The following is a 17670-nucleotide window of genomic DNA, read 5'->3' as shown; positions in this document are numbered from 1 at the left end:
ACCAAGGAACTTACCAAATTCGATTTATTGCGGGTCAGGAGAAGTACGTTCGTGGAGTGGTTAGCAGGTTGCCACAAGATCGATTCCTTTTTCCTTTTACCGAGACCGGCAACCCTATCAATTTGCGCAATTGCTTTCAGCGTGAAGCTAATAGGCGTCTGGAGGAGCTCCTGGGCAAACGCAGTTGACGTTCATTTATTTCACTTCACAGATTATTTCTAACTGACATCTTACGTAGAGCAGGAAACGAACACGACCATCTTCTTTAGATGCTGCCACTCCCAGTGGGTTGACAACGAGCCAGACTTTCCCATTGAAAAGGTTACGGACATCATCGACCGCCTCGTCAACAAGGCAAATCTAAACTCACGCTTGATAGACACTTATACCGAGATGCATAACGATTTGGCGCGGTACATTACGATTCAGCTGAATAATATACGTAGCCACCCGTAGAAAGCTTCTAACGACTCAACAAGAATCGCTCGAAATCAACTCAATACTCTGCTCAAACACGTCTTGGATTTGTTCACATGATTCATGTCCATCTGCATCAGCATGCTGAGCTAGGCAGCAAAGCGTACACGATCACAGCACCGACGTCCGCAAAGCCGGCCATGTTGCAGAGTATGATTGAGTACAGAGTGCCATTCACACAACAGGAAGGGATCTATGTCAACTTCAAGCCACCGAAGTCACAGAATACCTTGTATGTCTGTGATGCACGCTCATGGAAGTATAAATCGCGCGTAGTAGATGAGAGCAAACGCACGGTCTGCGAAGCCGTAATAGCGAAGAAGGCGTGGCCATGGTAACCATACCGACACCCAAGTTCATTCACGAGAACGGGTCGCAGTCGGTGCCAATAATCGTGATATCAAAAAGCACCACAACGAACACGTGAGACAGGAGCAGCACACTTATTCGCAAACACAGGGAGGTTGCTTTTGTCATATCCGCATCCAGCTCGTGACGGTACAAACTCGTTGAAATATTTCCTGAAGTTGATTTCCAGAGTAGCTGCTTTGTTTCACCAGCCAATATTCACGTTGCAAGGTTTTAGCCGTTTAGCAGCGGCGCTACATGCGTTCCCCAAGTGTCGACCAGATTGCAGCAGTTCTTGCGCAGGTTTTTGAAGTGCTCGACCCCACCACCGCTCCTTAGCAGCCACAGACTGTCAACCAAGCAGGACACCTCCACGGTAACGGACCGGCAAATGTTCGTATGAGTCAGCTTGGACACCTTGCCGATATCGCTTACACTCCTTGCGCGGCGTGCCTCTTCCTTTTGCCGTTGGGCTTTCGATATTGAATGCGCTCGTCAGAGATCATGGGAATACGCTTTCCACATTCCCAGTCTCCGTGGTATATAGCGAAGCAGGACTTCATTGTTCCGACCTAATTATGCCGCACGAGCTGACAAAGATACACACTACAGAAGAATTCATCACATATTAGCAAAGACATCAATGACCATTTGCTAAGTGCAAGTACATACTCTCCAGGGTGCTTTGCAGAGCAAGCTTCACATAGCCACTTCGTGTTCTTGCCACGTTTTCCTTTTTCAGCTAGGAGGCTGCACACTTTGCATGTCCGTGCCATGCGCTTTCTATCTGGATGACCAACTTCTTTGTCAAAGTCTTCTGTTTCTACCGGCACATGTTCCGCCGGGATGTTTACTCGTTGAGGGCGAAACGCTAATACGCTAGTTGGGGATGAAGAGTGTACAGCCGAGACCTGCAACAAACCAACCAAGAAATAATTAGAAAACATTTCAGCTAGCTGGTTGTGAGCTGCACGTACGCTTTCGTTGTCTGTCATATGCTCTGGTCTCATGGAAAAGTAACTGGGCTTGCAATGATGTTAGAAACTCAGAATGGCTCAAGCCACGCTTCCCAACACCAGCATAGTAGGCCCTGTGAACGACATATGAATTCACGAGCGCAAGATCGAGAAGTCCGAGAAACAGCCTAAAAGAATAATATCGATCGTGTCAGTGAGCGATAAAGCTGGCATTATCCGTGAAACGTACATTTTGTAGTATTTCTTGAACGTGGAAGCCATTTGAACGGGGTTTCTCTGCAACCGCAACTGGTCATGCACATCAACCCCACCCATGTTGTGGTGGTAGTCCTTGACCAGTTTCGGACATGGAACAACGCTTTCTTCACTTTCACTCCAGGCATTGCGACCTACAAGCAAAAACACACAACTTGTTGTCAAAAGCAAATCAAATATATCACAGCACACGCAGACTTACGAATGGTGAATTATTGTGTACTGGCTCCTGTTGCCAACATGTACACCAGTTTGCTGTCCCACCAGCGACATACTGTCATATCTGGCACTGCTTTTCACCGTGCTACCTGGTATGTTCTGCGCGGGATGCTACCTGGTCTCTTCTTTCTTTTATCCTTGAGCTCACTGGGGAAACCGATTGGCTGGGTTTGAATGGTCCCCACTGTATAAATCTTGTGCGCAAGCAGCTCTAATGCTAGAGCAACGGACGTGTAAAACCGGTCGATGACGACAGTGTGGTGCGCATTGCGGTTCTCCGGCAGAACCATGTTGAGATTCCGCAATACTGCAGCAGGACCGGATTTATCATCGATCGTCTGGGGACCTCCAAGATGTGCTTTTTTGCCGCAGGATACCTCAAGGCTAGAATGCAGAAAGCAACCAGCATGATTAGTATAAGTGACGAAAGCTGGCCGAGAAAATTCTTACCGTAGACACTAGGACGTAGGTGGGCAGCAGGTTAGAAACAACTTTGTGCCCCATTTGTGGGGTTTGTCACGCATAAATGTCCTTGTGTCATTGAATTTGGAATGCGATGGTATCATTCCTTCATCAAACGAAAGTACAGGCCCTGGTCGATATCCTTTCTTAAATGTGTTCTGAAGCGTGTCAATTACGGGACGGATTTTCCAGGCTCGATCACATTTAGCTCTTGGATCGTTATTGTCAGCGAAATGAAGGTGATGTATTATATCATCAAATCCACACAATGCACACGAAAATGTCAGCAGTACAAGTATATCCATCGATGCAGACAAATATTACCTATTCCGCGGCATCCATGATCCAAATGTCCCTGCAGGAATTGCGCCGACTGATAACACGCAGCAATGGTTTGACAGGCGTCGCTTGTGTGGGTACATCATACGTGCTATCAAGAGGCCAATCACGACGGCAAGCTCATGCGCCCTATTTGTCTTCATTGCCCGTAATCTCTGGCGGATCTGCTTTGTGGACTCAACATCCCTCGAACGCACACCACTTCGCTTGTTTTTTTCTTGTTGCTTCTTTATTTTTTGCGCTCGTGGAATCACTGTCTGGGCTGCGTAACGATTGCTCTCGTCAGCAATATGCTTGAACAAGCTCTGTGGAAAAGAACCAAAACAGTTCTAAAGGAGATTCTGCGCAATCAAGAACCTCTGGCGTAGGACCCCACTCGCCCTTGTACAACCCCCGATACTCGTTTTGTGAAGCACAGCTTTTCTCCTCTATGACGTGAAAATATTAGTACGAGAACATTCTGTCTAACATGAAATTAAACGACCACGCTTACCAAGATCCCACCCATTCTCTTGCCATGCCTTGATCTCATTTCGATTTTTGGCAATCTTTAGCAAAGCGTCGTCATCGTTCATATCACCGCCAGCCTCTGCCATATAGTCGGCTAATGCAGCGCCAGTCCAAGTTGCGCTGGTGTCCACAAAGCGAATGTCTTCTTCAAAATCAGGGTCTGTATCCTGCCCGTCATCCGAGGGTCCATCAGAATCTAGTGCATCGTAGTTTACTCGGTCTTCTGGTCTGCAGATGTTCACATCGACTGCCGTTGTAAGAACCTCAGCTCTTTGGCGATTATTTTTTTCCTCATCGACAAGTAGTTGATTGGCGTCTTCAACGGTGTCATATTCTTCTTCACCTGAGCTTTCACCGTCGCTTATACTCACGTCAGATTCAGAATCGACAATAGGAGAAAGCCTTCGGTCAGCATAGCTAGTGATGGTTGTAGGATATCCACCAACAGCATTGTATGTCGTAGGAGCAGTCTCGAGAGCTATTGATGCGCTTGAATGCATTCTCCGCTTCTTTGACGTTGATTCTTAATTTACTGTGCGACCATTGCGCTTTCTTGAAACAGCAGAAATCCTTGCCGTCGTAATTTCAATACACACACCACGTTCCTGTTCTTGAAGGTTCCGACGCGAACGTCCGTGCCTGACAGTCGTCGGGGCTTCCCGCGACACTCCATCGGGTTCTATGTTTGCCTCCGCCCGCATGTGCATCCCAAAAGGCGTTTTGCGCTGCCTCCCACGCTTAACGGGCGTCCGCGCCACCTGCCACGCCACGTCCTGCACCACGTCGTCCACCGAGGCCTTTTCCACGTCCTGTTGCTGCTGAGCCGCCTTGCAGCGTGGGCGGCCACGCTTGGTGGGCGTCGGCGCCACCTGCGAAGCCACGTCCTGCGCCACGCCGTCCACCGAGGCCTTCTCCACGTCCTGCTGCTGCTGAGCCGCCTTGCCGCGTGGGCGGCCACACTTGGCCAGTGCTGCATCCATCTCCATGCTTTGCTGAGGAGGCTTGTTTTGTGAAGGGTTTGTTTCTGCGCCCTAATCTATGTGGATTTGAAATGCTAATCTCTGGTTAGAGTTTGAATATGGGACTTTGTATGCGGGGGGGGGGCAAAATTCCCTACAAGCAACTTGTAATGATGGTGTGCACGTCGGCTCCTCTGTCATGTAAAGTTTTGTTTGTCAGAGGCTCTGACATTGGTGAATGAGGGATTAAAAATAACATTTCAAAAATGGCATTTGCAAAAAGACGCGCGCCGTCAACACTTCTACTTCTTCGAGAAGCTCAAGTTCGTGTACGGCGACAAGGACCTGTTTCGTCTGGTGTGGATGAAGCTCAAGGCTCTGTTCCACGTGATTGACGCACTGCCGGCGTTGGCCGATCGATATATCAACGGGTCGCTCTGCGGCACGGAGAAGTGCTGTTCCTGCATAGGAACCAGCACAAACTGACGGGTCAGTGTGACGAACGCATGGTGAAGGCGGCTGAGGAAAACAGTGTGGTGCCAGCGCCGGAGGCTCTGGGAGCTCCGCAGGAGGACGGATACCCGGACCCGGTATTGTAGACGCATAGATCTTACAAGCTTTCGCGTCTGTTGTACGCTACTTTGTCGAAATGTGGAAGGACAACTGTCCCCTGTTCCGAATACTGCTGCTGCTTCCAGTGGGTATCCTCGGGTAATGGTTCGGTGCTCGGCGGTGCTAGCACATGTTGTGGGCGGTGTGAGCAGTTCGCCCTCGATCAAACGCGATCCGTCTGCGACCGGTACAGCGCGCGGGTTTGCCAGTACTGAGGCAACAGAAGCAGGCGCTGAAGCAGCGGTGTATATAGACGCAGCTCCAATCGCAGATCTAAACACACAGCAAGAGTGATACAACCGTTGCAAAATAAAGTTTCTCTCTATGGTTGACGGGAAAAATGATCGTTAAGCCTTCCATTGTTGTCACTGCTGAAGTTGCTGTCGCTGCTGTTTTTGCTGAGTGAGCAAATCGAGCGCTTCACCGGCGTGACGTACCCGCTTCCGTTGGCGCTATCTGCTGGTGTCCGCTCGGTACTCCCTCCGCTCCTGCTCACCACAGAGCGACTGATCTCCTTGATTTCGTTTTGCTCAGCGTAGCCGATGCGGTCAGCCACGTGGTCCATCACCTCTTCTCAGGTGAGACCCTCGCGCGAGATGATCTTGAGCGGCGCGAATTCGAGCTGCTTCTCTGGATCCGACGTCAGCTGGTCTTGGTCTGCGCCGAGAGACACGGATATCCCGACCCGGAATCGTTGCGGGTCATTCAGCGGGAACCGGACGCGCTCAAACACCCAGAGAGCAAATTCGGTTGTGTAACACAGCTCCTGAATATCCTCCACCCACTTCTTCGCTTCTTCGTCGATGGGGCTTCCGATCGGGCATTCCTCGCGACCATAGCGAAGTACGTTCAGCAGCGAGTGAAGATGAGACTCGCTCGTGACGTAGAGGCGCGAGCGCACAGACCGATGCGTTGCTTTGACGTTCTTGGCGTATGAGGCATCCAGCCGATGGGTGTTGTGGTGCTTGAGAACGTCAAGACCCAGGTCTCGCCCCAGATCCAAGTCTGTGTTGATCTTGGACAGCTGCGTGCGGCTCATCGCAAACCCAATGAAGATCTTCTCGTCCACGTTATCCCATACTCCTGCGGCACAAGGGCATGCGACAGCGCGCTGGAAATCTCAAGCAGCTCACGAACATCCGTCAAATTCAGATGCGCGTAGTGCACCGAATGCAGTCGTGGATGTCTGGAAGCTTGGACAGATCGTACGTGTCCCGCTTCTTGACGTAGAAGTCACGATACAGTTCCCAACGCTTACGCATAACCTCTAGCGTTTCGTGTCCACATGGCTTCGGATACTTGATTTCAGCTGGTGATAATGGCTCCTGAGCTCGTGTTTTCTGAAGGCCAACGCTGCTGTTAGCAGCATCACTCGGGATACCGCTTCCCTCGATATGCTTTTTCGAGGAGCGTACGACTGCACGTGGCGGCTTCTAGGTTGGCTTAGCTCGTTCACACTCGCTGAGCGTCCCATCGGCAGCGGTAGCAGACGTCCAGCGGTGGCTTTCTTCAGCTGCCACCGGTCAATCTCTGTTCGATTCTGAGCTTTCTCCTGGATCATGCGCGTTAGATGATCTCCTCGGTGGATAACCTTGTGTAGTCGTTGTTTCACACACATGATGATTTCTTGAGCTGATGATCCAGACTGGGCTAACATCGAGTCGGCATCCTTGGACTTCAGCACAACCCCCCCCCCCCCCCCCCCCCCGACAAGAATTGGGATGATGTCTCCCTCCAGCTCCAGCAAGCCTTTTGCAAACGAAGCTGCAGTTTTTTGGACACGACCCTCGTCACTCGTGTAAATTTTCAAGTCATATCGGAACGTCGAGTGAGGGCGCGCCAATCCACCGCCACCTCCCGGGTACATCGTACACCGGAATATCTGACCGAGGTGCTCAGCTTGCCCTTCGCCCGTGTGGGTCAAGTCCCCTCCCCACTTGATAATTAGTGGCAACTTACTCACCCGTCGAGTCACAAGCTGCTCGCCGTTTTCATCAAAAGCTCCTTCAATTGGCACTGTCACGAATTCTTCCGGCTTTAACTGCACCTTCCGATTAATGCCCACGAGCTGCCAACGCTGTAGCACGTCACATAGGGTGTGATACCCTTTTACGCGGTCTGTAGCGTTTTCACCAAATTTGTTTTCACGCTGTTCTAAGAAGTCCATGAATGCTTCATCTTGCGTGTCGTACTTGTGTAGTAGGTCGTTGCTCACCTGAAGCAGACGTTCCAGATTGCCCACAGCTTTAACTTCAGGTCCTATTTCTTTTTCTTCTTCTTCTTTCCATCCTTGTCGTCCCTTTGGTCGCTCTCTTGCTCAGCTTGACGAAGTCGATCCTCGTAGTATTTGAGAAAGGCAGGGTGGCAAACGTTCATCGTCATTTTCGGTTTGGGAGTACGGTCGCCGTGACGAATAACAGCCAACACACAACGAAGTTCCTCCTCGTGATACGGTGTGTTTACGACCGATCCATTTGCCTTTGCTCTTCATCTGCCTCCGACACCATATCTCCAAATGAGATCTGCCCTCCGATCGAACCCTGAGTCTTCATGTGAACTGTTGGAGGCTCTGAGAGCTCAGCACTTGGTGGCGGAGCGTCGGGTGCAAAGCGGAAGGTTACCGAGTCGAAAGCTGTGCTGTCCGCAACGAAGGCTTCGCCTGACTTTCGCCAGTTAGCGCCTGCTCCAGATACCGAGTCAGCAGGATCGCGCAGTCATCGTAGTACTTTTCGGAGTTGTTGACAAAGCTCCAGCCGTTCACATCGCACACGTACGACGTGTCACGCCCTCGTAAGATGTCAAAGCCGCAGATTGTCTGCTCGAACGCTCGGCATACCCGATAGGCAATATGCTTCTCCGTGACAGGGTAGCGCACCTCCTTGCCGTCGGAATCTCGCACAACGCGTCCATCCAGCACGGGTGACTTGCGGGTCTCGGCATGTGCCCCACTGTGTATACCTTGACGTCTGTGCCCTGCATGGACAGGAACTCCTCGTAGATGAAGGATCCTCTCTGACGCACCGCTCGCGCGGGTCGTACTCGCTCGACCGGTTTCCGATGTTGCGGAAGCGTCGCTTGCAGCCTCCGCCGGCGCTCATGGGATAGTAGATGTTGATGCTGTGGTCCTCGCCGTCCACCGGCTTCTCCACAAAAGGCTTGTTGATGCGCACCCCGTTCACATGGATGAAATCCTCGCTCTCGATCACCTCTGGTTGCTCGCTGCCCGCGTATCCGTCCCTGCTCACGACCACATGGTGGGGCGTGGGCACACCGTGCTCTTGCAGCACATCGTAGACCTCGCGTCGGTCCTGCAGCAGGTGCTGGGGGGGGCAGGGCATTGACTACCACGGGCCGTCACAAGTCCACGTACTGCTGCGCCTTGAGCAGCGGGAAGCCCTTCGAGAAGAATGCGACCGGCTGTGGTGGTGCGTGTGCACGGAGACGTTCTCCAGCTTGAAGACGTGTGCAAGACGAGGTGTGGCGAGTTGGCTGCGCTGAAAGCAGTGCTGGTGCTGCTCTGCGACTGGTGCTGGTGCTCCGCTGCGACTGGTGCTGGTGCTTTCAGTGGATGCTGTCGGGTGTTGGTTCGGTGCTCGGCGGTGCTGGCACATGTTGTGGGCGGTGTGAGCAGTCCGACTCGGACTCCGAGAGTGGTGGAGTCTCCACTGGAGACGAAGGACAGCTAAGAGATGTGAGGATCCTTGAGATTCTTGGCAAGTGCTGGCAGACGGCGCACAAGATGGGGGATGCTTTGATGAAGTGTTTAGATGCGCAAAACGCTAGTACGGTCGTCGGCTCGGATTATTTTGGTTTTTGCTTCGAGACCATCAAGAAGGCCTTACATCTCAACTAGCTGTGGTAGACTCCTTTCGTTGTGGAGATGGAAGATGAAGAAACTAAGGGGGGCGAGCGGGGTGGTGGAGACTCCGAGCACAGCATCGAAAGCGAAGAGGATTTGGAATATACCTCGGATTTCGATCCCTACTACGTCAGCGAGAAATCCGACGATGATGACTGGAACAGCAAGTTGTGGAGAAATGTTGACGATGGAGTAACTACTGTTGGAAGTGGTGCGAGTGGATCTTCGGCCTCTGTCTCGCATGATGATGATCTCCCGCATCTAGACCAACTAGCGATGCAGACTGACCTTCACTTACTGAGGCCAAAATCAGTAGAGAAAGCGTACGATGAACAGCAAGGGTTTGGCCTATTCACACTTTTTTTCACGAAGACGTTCAAGAAAACGTTGCTCTTTTGGACGAACCCAGTTATGACAGCAAAAGGGAAAGATGACGTCAGCATGACAGAGTTTGACGCTTATCTAGGACTGGATGTAGTGGGTCTAACTTGACTCACTACTTTAGCTTACACGTTGCGCAACGTGTATGAGGAAGCGTAAGTACTTAGTAATTACTTCGGTTAATTATATTTGAATACACAAATATAAGTTAAATAAGAAAGGATTCCAAGTGACTTAGATTAGCTAAAATGTGAACTGTATTGTTTGTAAATTGATCTTCCTCTAAAATCTGCTAAAAACTGTTTATCATCTATGAAAGGGTTGGCAGCGGCTGGCTGTCAGAGCCCCGCTAATATGCATGTCTCTGATTGGTAGAAAGATGCTGTTTTCTACCAATAGGATCTTTTTGGGTATGTGTGGACCACTCACTGTGGTGGTCCACTTCAATGTATCCATCGGTGTGTCTTACACCAATGTGAGGAAGTATCCAAAACTTTTAACAGATAACCTATCTGTTAAATTCACAAGTGGCTTGCAGCCACTTGTACGTGTAACCCCGTTACACTGGAGGTTTTGATGAGTATAGTGCGGCTAAATGAAATTTCTGATTACTGGAGTGAGTCGCCTTGCCTTGGCGTTCCTGTGTTTGGGGAAACTATGCCAACACGATTCCAAGACATGCGAGGAGCGCTCCGATTCTCGCCTAGTCCAGAACCATCACCGGCCGAAAAAAGTAAAGAACCTCTGTGGCACTGCAGGGCTCTACTGAATCATGTTCAAAACAAGTTTGCAGAAATTGCTGTTCCAACTGGAGTGTCATCCCTGGACGAGTGCTCCGTACGGACGAAGGCTCGAACGAAAGCCCGATCATACATTCCAATAAAACCCGACAAATATGCAATACGGTTCTACGCTATTGTTGGATGGTCCTCGTTGTACATACACACGTTGGTAGATAACGGACTCGGTTCTTCGTTTGATTTGTCAGCGGCAGAACGGTATGTTGAACTATTTCCAACGCTACGCGAAAATTTGATTTGCTTGGGGCAAGTACCGGATTTACCGTTTGATATCCATTCCGCCTTGGCATTGTGGGTCGCCATGGCAGGGCACCAGACTAAGGTGGTAAAATCTATTGATGGCCAAAGACGTATCGTCGTTTGCGATAATTTCTACACTCGCCGTGTCCCTGCCAGAGCTCTTGACATTTTACTGATGGAGATATCCGCATGCTTGGAACTGTACGGCTAAATCAAGTCGATCGTTGGAATAAAGTGAACCTTGAAAAGGCTAAAGAGCGGCAGAAAATGTCTCGAGGCTATTGGGAATTGGTTGCAGCTGTTGGTCCTACAAAAGGTTGGAAAGAACGCGAAAAGAAGCACAAAAAACAAGACAAAAAAACAAAGGTGAACGAGCTCCGTACATGGGACCAGTAACAATTGCTGCTAACGCTGGATATGTAGTTATCAAAGTCTCAAAAACCGTGATTTTTTACACGAACGATTTGGCTGCAACGATGACGAAACTGTCCTCAAGTCAGACTCGGACGAAGCTGTCCGTTGCGGCCATGGTCTACACCCTATCAACAGGTGGACTGGCAACGAGTCAATGCATAGACCCGTCTTTTACGTACCCATGTTTATTGCTGGATATAACAAATTTATGAACCCTGTTGACCGCGTCGACCAACTACGAAGCACAAACCCAACTCGTCGAAAAGAATCCCGCCTTCCAATGACGTTGTTCACGTGGTCACTCGACATGTGTCTGAACAACGCGTTTGTGCTGCTACGAAATTTAAAGCAAGACAAAGGGTGCACTTTGCGGGACTTCAAGCTCACGGTAATTGACGCTTTGATCACTCCAGCACGAGAAAAAAGACTGTCAAGCCGACGCAAGGCAAACCGTCCAGCCCAGAACACCGTATCAGTTGTGGGAACAAATCTCGCAAAACACGTTCTTACAGAAAATGTCAACAAAGGCAGGCTACTCTGCCGCCTGTGTTCCACGCGGGGTATAAAAATCAAGGCTGCAAGTGGATGTACTTCTCGCCAACTCAGGTTTCACATCAACAGCTTCGCCGTCTATTACAGCGGCCAAGGAACGGATCCTGAAAATGAATCGACCAAAGATGCCATCCGGATCCTCGCTTTGGACTTGGCAGGTACCTCGGCTTACAAAACCCGAAAGCGTCTAAACGCTTCAATAACCCCCTTGAACTCCGTTATACTGCCGACCCAAGACGTATCTTCCGATACCGACTAGTCCCAACTTCATCTAGCTCCAAAGGTTAGCGAAGCTGTCGTAACGCTAAATAGCATCATCTTTAGCCATTCTCGACTTCTCTCCAATACTTCTGAACAGCACGAACCAGTCGGTTCTCAAATCTTCATCAATGTAGCATACCCTCACAGCTTCAACACAACCAACTGTCCTCCCCCACCTGCTGCACCCCACAGCACCACTGGTACACGTTCAGGCTGCAGAACGTCTCCGACCACACGCACTACCACAGCCGGACTGTTCACACCGCACACAACATGTGCCAGCACCGCCGAGCACCAAACCAACACCCGACAGCATCCACTGAAAGCTCCAGCACAGAGCAGCGCAGAGCAGCACCAGCACCAGTCGTAGAGTTGCACCAGCACCGCTTGCAACGCAGCCAACTCGCCACACCTCATCTTGCACACGTCTTCAAGCTGCAGAACGTCTCCGTACCGACCGATCTTCCACGCTCCATACGTCTTGACATCGTCCGGCTGCATCTATATACGTCTGCTATGACTGCTCCATTTGGGGCAGGTTTTTGTCAGCGGGTTACTTGGGACTGGATTCATCGCGAGGTGTAGGTTGATGTGGTGTTGCAGAACACACAAATATCGTCAGATGTGGATCTCCAGCACAAACCACAACAATCGCCGAGTTAGGTCGGCGCTTGTTGGCCTGCGCAGGGGTTGTCCCCTCGCGGTTCGGCCCAACCGGGACAGCGGGTGTCTCGCCTCTCGCGGACACCTGCCAACCAAGGTCCACTCTTCCGGAGATCCGCCGAGCTAGCGGACTCCGTTCACAAACTCCTGTGCCCTCCACCAAAGGATGGACGGCGGCGCGCTAGCGCTTTTACAGGCCGCCGGGGCAGAAGCAACCCGACTTGAAGAGTAACGGCACCCGGGCTGTCCGGCGTACCGGCTCGCTGAGCTAGCGAGACTTTTCCTTCGCACTTGGCGAGCACCCAACGCCCAATCCCGGGCCGACCTAATCTCTTGGCGCTGCCAGTCAGAGTACCCTACAAGCTATGCCTCTCGGGTACCGACGGCAGGCATAATCCGACCCCGTGCAGGGACTTACCGGAAAGTGTGCACGTGTTGTGGGCCTAGAAAATTCTGCTCTGTTTGTTCTTAAGTCTCCTGGGCGCCCTGAAAGGGCGCCTCCACTATTCCTAAGGTCCTATACAAATATCAAGTGAAATGGAGTGGTTTCGGATCTCGGCCGACCCTTCACCCTCTCAGCGACGCTTCGAACTCGGCGGAGCCGGATAAGTTGTCCGGATAACCCGGCGAGCTCGACGGGGAGGTCTCGCCGACTCGGCTGAGTGCTGCTGAGCTCGCCGGGCTCACGCTTGGTCCTCTTGTGCGCCTTCTGGCCGTGCACCGTGTCGTTTGGGCGGCCGGCGGCTCTGTTTAGCCGAGCTCAAGGCCTGTAAACTACCTTGAACTCGGCTGAGCGTCTCCTAGCGTCCCCGTACTCGGCCCGCTGTACTTGTGTCTTCTCCTTGCGTAGCGCCACCCGTCCTTGGTCTCCGGTGCTCTTGATTCTCACTCAGTCGGCCGCGGTGCGCTCGTGGAGCCTGCGAGCTCGGCGAGCTCGGCGGACTGGCACAGTGTACCATCCAGCCGAGTAGTACCGTCAGCGCCGCTTTCCTGGCCGTCTTGGTACTGCGAGCTCGGCGGACTGGCACAGTGTACCATCCAGCCGAGTAGTACCGTCGGTGCTGCTTTCCTGGCCGTCTCGGTACTGCGAGCTCGGCGAACTCGGCGGACTGGCACCATCCAGCCGAGTAGTACCGTCGGCGCCGTTTTCCTGGCCGTCCTGGTACCCTTTTCTGCCTTAACTTCGAGTGCTCCACGAAATCTGGTGTTCCCTACACCACAACTGCCCCGGTCACGTTCCGAACCGAGGTGGTGAGGGACTTGATCATCACTCTGGGTCAACCTTTCTCTTCGGCTCCAAACCCAACGGTCTCGTCATTCATCCATCGTCATGCCGAGTCGCGACGAGCCCACTGCCTCCTCGGTAAGTTGCTTCCTCGTTTAGTACTTGGCGGTTCTCCAGTACTGACCAGCTTGCTCCCTCTTTCTCCAGGCTTCATCACCAAGTGTTCCCAATCCACGACCGCCTCTAGGTGTGGTGAGGTCCGCCGAGTCGCTTGGTCGGTCGTCCCGGGCTTCAGGGGTCAGCGGTGAGCGAGATGGCTCGCTCATCGATCTGACCAACTCCCTGGAGTTCGACCGGGAGTCTGGTCCGGCTTCTCGCACCTCTCCCCCTCGTCCGCCGAGTTCGCATGGCGACACCACTTCGGGCGCCGCCGGTGTTGGCCGGTCGAACTCGGCGGAGCAAGCGAGCCTAAGCTCCCTTGAGGCGCTGGTGCGGGCCGAGTCGGCTAACCGTCAGGAGGAGAACGCTGCTTTCGCCCGACTCCTGGCGTTCATCTCGACTCGGCCTCCTCCTGCCATAGACCCGGCGGGGCGACGTGCTCTCCTCTCCGCTTCTTCTCTTGCCGAGGTCACGGACGTTCTTCAGGGCCAGCAACCTACGCCGAGTTCCGCGAACGACGTGGCCGCTCTCCGGGTCGAGCTGAGCACCGCCGAGTCCGTCAACACCCATTTATCTCGGCGTTTAGACTCACTGGCTGTGGAGAACGCCGAGCTCCGGGACAAGCTGGAGGTCGCCGAGCGCGAACGTGCTCTTTGGGAGCGGGAGGCTAAGAAGTTGGCTCCATTTATGACTTCCCTCCGTAAGTCTCTGGCTGCGACCGAGGCCTCCCTCAAGACTGCCCGCGAGGACCAATCAAAGAAGGTGGCTGCTGCTTTTGCCCACGCCGAGGCCTTCCGGGCACAAGTCAGAGAGCGCGACGCCGAGATCGCGCGTCTCATTAACGCCATCTCGGCGCGGGACGCTGAGTACGCTACCTTGCAAGGGGTGGCGGCAAAACACTTCGAGCAGCTCACCGAGTCAGCTCGGCTCCTCTCGTCTGGGGACTCTCAGCCTCTCCGTCACGCTCAGGCCACCATCGCCGACCAGCGCCGGGTCATTCTGAACCAGAAGAGGATCATCGCCCGCCAGGGGTTTCTGCCCATGCACGACCCTCACATGGCTGCAGCTGCTGGTGCCGGTCTGGATGTACCAGGGCTCGACCCCGCCGAGCTGCAGCTGAATGCGCGCTTGTGTAGGGTGTTAGCGGCGAGGTTCCCGGAGGTGATGGACATCCCCGCCGGAGAGACTCGATCGGTCGAGTTGATCATTCATCCTCGCCAAGATGGGTCGTCAGCGACTCCGCCGACTTCGGTGGTTTCGTCGAGCTCGTCGTTTCTTGGCGTCTCGACTCGCCCATCTTCTCCAGTGTGTCCGCCGAGTTCCTCCGTGGCGCCTGCATCTGCATCGGCTGCAGGGTCAGCTCAGTCGACCCGCTCGTCGAGGCTCCGGCGGAGTAAGTCGGTGGATCAGCTTCATCGAGCTCGGTTGGACACTTTGACGCCAGCTGAGCGGCTTCGCCGACTCGCGAATCCCAAGTCGCTGACTGCTGCGGGGCCCCGGCGGAAAGAGCACGTACCGCCTCCCCAGCCTTACGCCTGCCCCCTTCCTGGCGAGCCTGGGCACGAGGAGGCTGTTGCCTTGCTCGACGAAGTTACCCAAGAGCTAGGTCTGCCGAGTGTCTCTTCCTCGAGCTCGGCGGACGTCCGAGCCGGCGACCTTGGTGAAGCTGGTTCAGCCAACGACTCCGCTATCGACTTCGACGAGCCGGATCTCACCGAGCCAGTGGTTCCTCTTGTTCCATACTCGGGTTCTCCATCACTTTCACCGGCGGTTGGTTCCGATGCTGGTACCCCGTCGGCTGGACAGGTGGTTCCACCTGCAACGGCGGCTGCCTTGTCGGTGAGCTCCGCTCCAGTCCCGAGCTCGGCGACTCCAACGCGCGTCGGCCCCTCGGCTCCGGTGGTCTCTATGACCGCTTCCAGCTCGGCGAGCCCTTCCGTGGTTGGGAGCACGGGTCGCTCGGCTGCTGCTTCGGCTTTGGCTTCGGCGACACGCCGGCTATTATCTTGTTCGATTCCCCGGTCATCGCCGCGGTTTTGTGTGCGTGGGGCCGACCGATCCAGTTCGATTTCGTCGACCGTACTGACTCAAGCTCCAAGTACTCCGTCGAGTTCCACTCGGCCTGCCGTGCTTGCTGGTTCCGCCGCGCTGACTTCACCCTCCGGTCGGCCAGCCCGAGTTAAGGCGGCCACTGCTCGGGTCCTCAGTGCGCACCTCCTGCATGAACTGGACACTCCCGACGACGTCGTCCTCGGTCGACTGCACTCCCAGGACTCGTCCAGCGGTAACTCCGTTGATCCCACTGGGACGTCGGCTCACCCACTGAGTATCTCGGACGGGTCTTCGGATTCGGATGATGGTGGAGGTGGGAGCGATGGACTCGGCGGAGTCGTTCCTAGGTCGAGCCCGGCTGCTAGCGACGAGTGGGAGGAGAAAGCTGAAGCTGATGCAGAGGAGAAGGAAGCGCGGAGTCAGGATTCACCGGACTCCGACGACATCCCGCTACGTTCCCTTGTTTCCAAGACCCTGCCTCCTCCTACAGGCAAAGCTCAGTCGTATCGCGCGGCCCGTCGGACCTTACTGGGCTCCTCCGCCGAGTCGGATGACTCGGACTCGGCCCATCCCAAGAAAACAAACACACGGTCTAAGAAGAAGCGCGTTCACAAGCACAAGCACCGGCGCCGGCACAAGCACGAACGCAAGTCCAAGCACGAGTCGAAGCATCGGTCCAAGTCGACGAAATCAAAACGTCGAGCTTCTCTCGACTCGGCGGATGACTCTCGGTCAGCTAAACGGAGCAAAAATCGGCTCCGCCGAGTTCCCCTGGGTCGGCTAGCTCGGCTAGTCATTCCCGTCCAGCTCCGCCGAGTTCTCCTGGGTCTGCTAGCTCGGCTGGTCGTCTCCGGCTGGCTCCAGCTCGCTCAGCAGGGACCCGGATCACAGCGGGGGACACTGGTGTGCACCCCAACCTGGTGTTGCCCCTGGCTCTGCGGATTTCGTATACTGTGTTGCAGACTCGTGCCGCGCAGGCGGTCTCGCGGGACTCCCGGATCTCTCCGCAGTTGGCTCAACTGAAAGAGCTGCGGTTCCTGCACTTTGGATCTGCCCGGTGTTGGAACGCGATCCTCGGTCACCAAACTGGGCAGATTGCCGTGGATACTTCGACCGGCAAACCCCGGGTGCCTCCCACCAAGTGTTCTCCAGCTGGCATCCGAGCTTTCGCGGACGTCTTCGATCCTGGCCACCCGGCGCAATGCATCCGCCGCCTCCTTCCTGACACCCCTTTTCTCTTCTCTCCGCGGGTGTTCGAGGAGGCGCGATCTCGACTCGCCAGCTCGGCTAGGCCGAGTAACTTGATGGAGCGACTGGGGGATCTCTGGGTGAAGATTCGCGGTGAGATTCCGGCTCCGGTTGGCAGCAAGCGTTCGGTCGTCGACAATCCAACCCGGTACTTCGTGGCGCTGTATGAGCGGAATCACTGGCTCGTCGAGTCGAGTATCCTGATGGGTCTTCACCCGTCTCAGAATGTCGGCTCGACCTACGAGGAGATCGCCGAGTCTTACGGGCTCTGGCTCTTGTACAAGGCTGCTCGGAAACGCCGCAGCGACGCCCTTCGGAGCTTGATGACTATCCTGCCCGACGAGCTACATTCGGCGGTGATGAAGGAACTCGGCGGATTGGCAGCTCCAGAGGTGGACGCCGAGCTTTTCTTCGAGCCTTCCGTTCCGTTATACCCACTGGTGAATCTCTCCTGGGTGCCCTCGGACAAGGATTGGTGTCAGGCAGCGAAATCAGTTGATTGCAGCGAGCCTTGGCGAGCTTGGTGGTTGACGGATCCGGCGGCCCACCCTTTCAACACGTGCTTCAGATCCCGGAACGTCGAGTTCTTGGTGTTCACGTCGAAGGGGTTGACCCTCGTCTGGTGGAGGACTCGGTCGGCGAAGACGTGGACTTGGAT

General features: G+C 54.0%; 1 protein-coding gene across 1 annotated transcript; it reads right to left on the bottom strand.

The window, feature by feature from the left end:
* Positions 1–5732: 5732 nt before the first annotated feature.
* On the bottom strand, positions 5733–8496 carry IUM83_14846 (Inositol hexakisphosphate and diphosphoinositol-pentakisphosphate Kinase; the record flags this gene model as incomplete). Its single annotated transcript, XM_067939620.1, has 3 exons — positions 5733–6241; positions 7823–8106; positions 8180–8496. 3 exons carry the CDS (start codon positions 8494–8496, stop codon positions 5733–5735), a joined length of 1110 nt encoding a protein of 369 aa, XP_067787932.1.
* Positions 8497–17670: the final 9174 nt, after the last annotated feature.

Source organism: Phytophthora cinnamomi (assembly GCF_018691715.1).
Source record: "Phytophthora cinnamomi strain GKB4 chromosome Unknown Contig56, whole genome shotgun sequence".
NCBI classification, from domain to species: domain Eukaryota; phylum Oomycota; class Peronosporomycetes; order Peronosporales; family Peronosporaceae; genus Phytophthora; species Phytophthora cinnamomi.
Note: the sequence above shows the minus strand (reverse complement) of the source record. Positions and strands in the feature narration are given on the sequence as shown.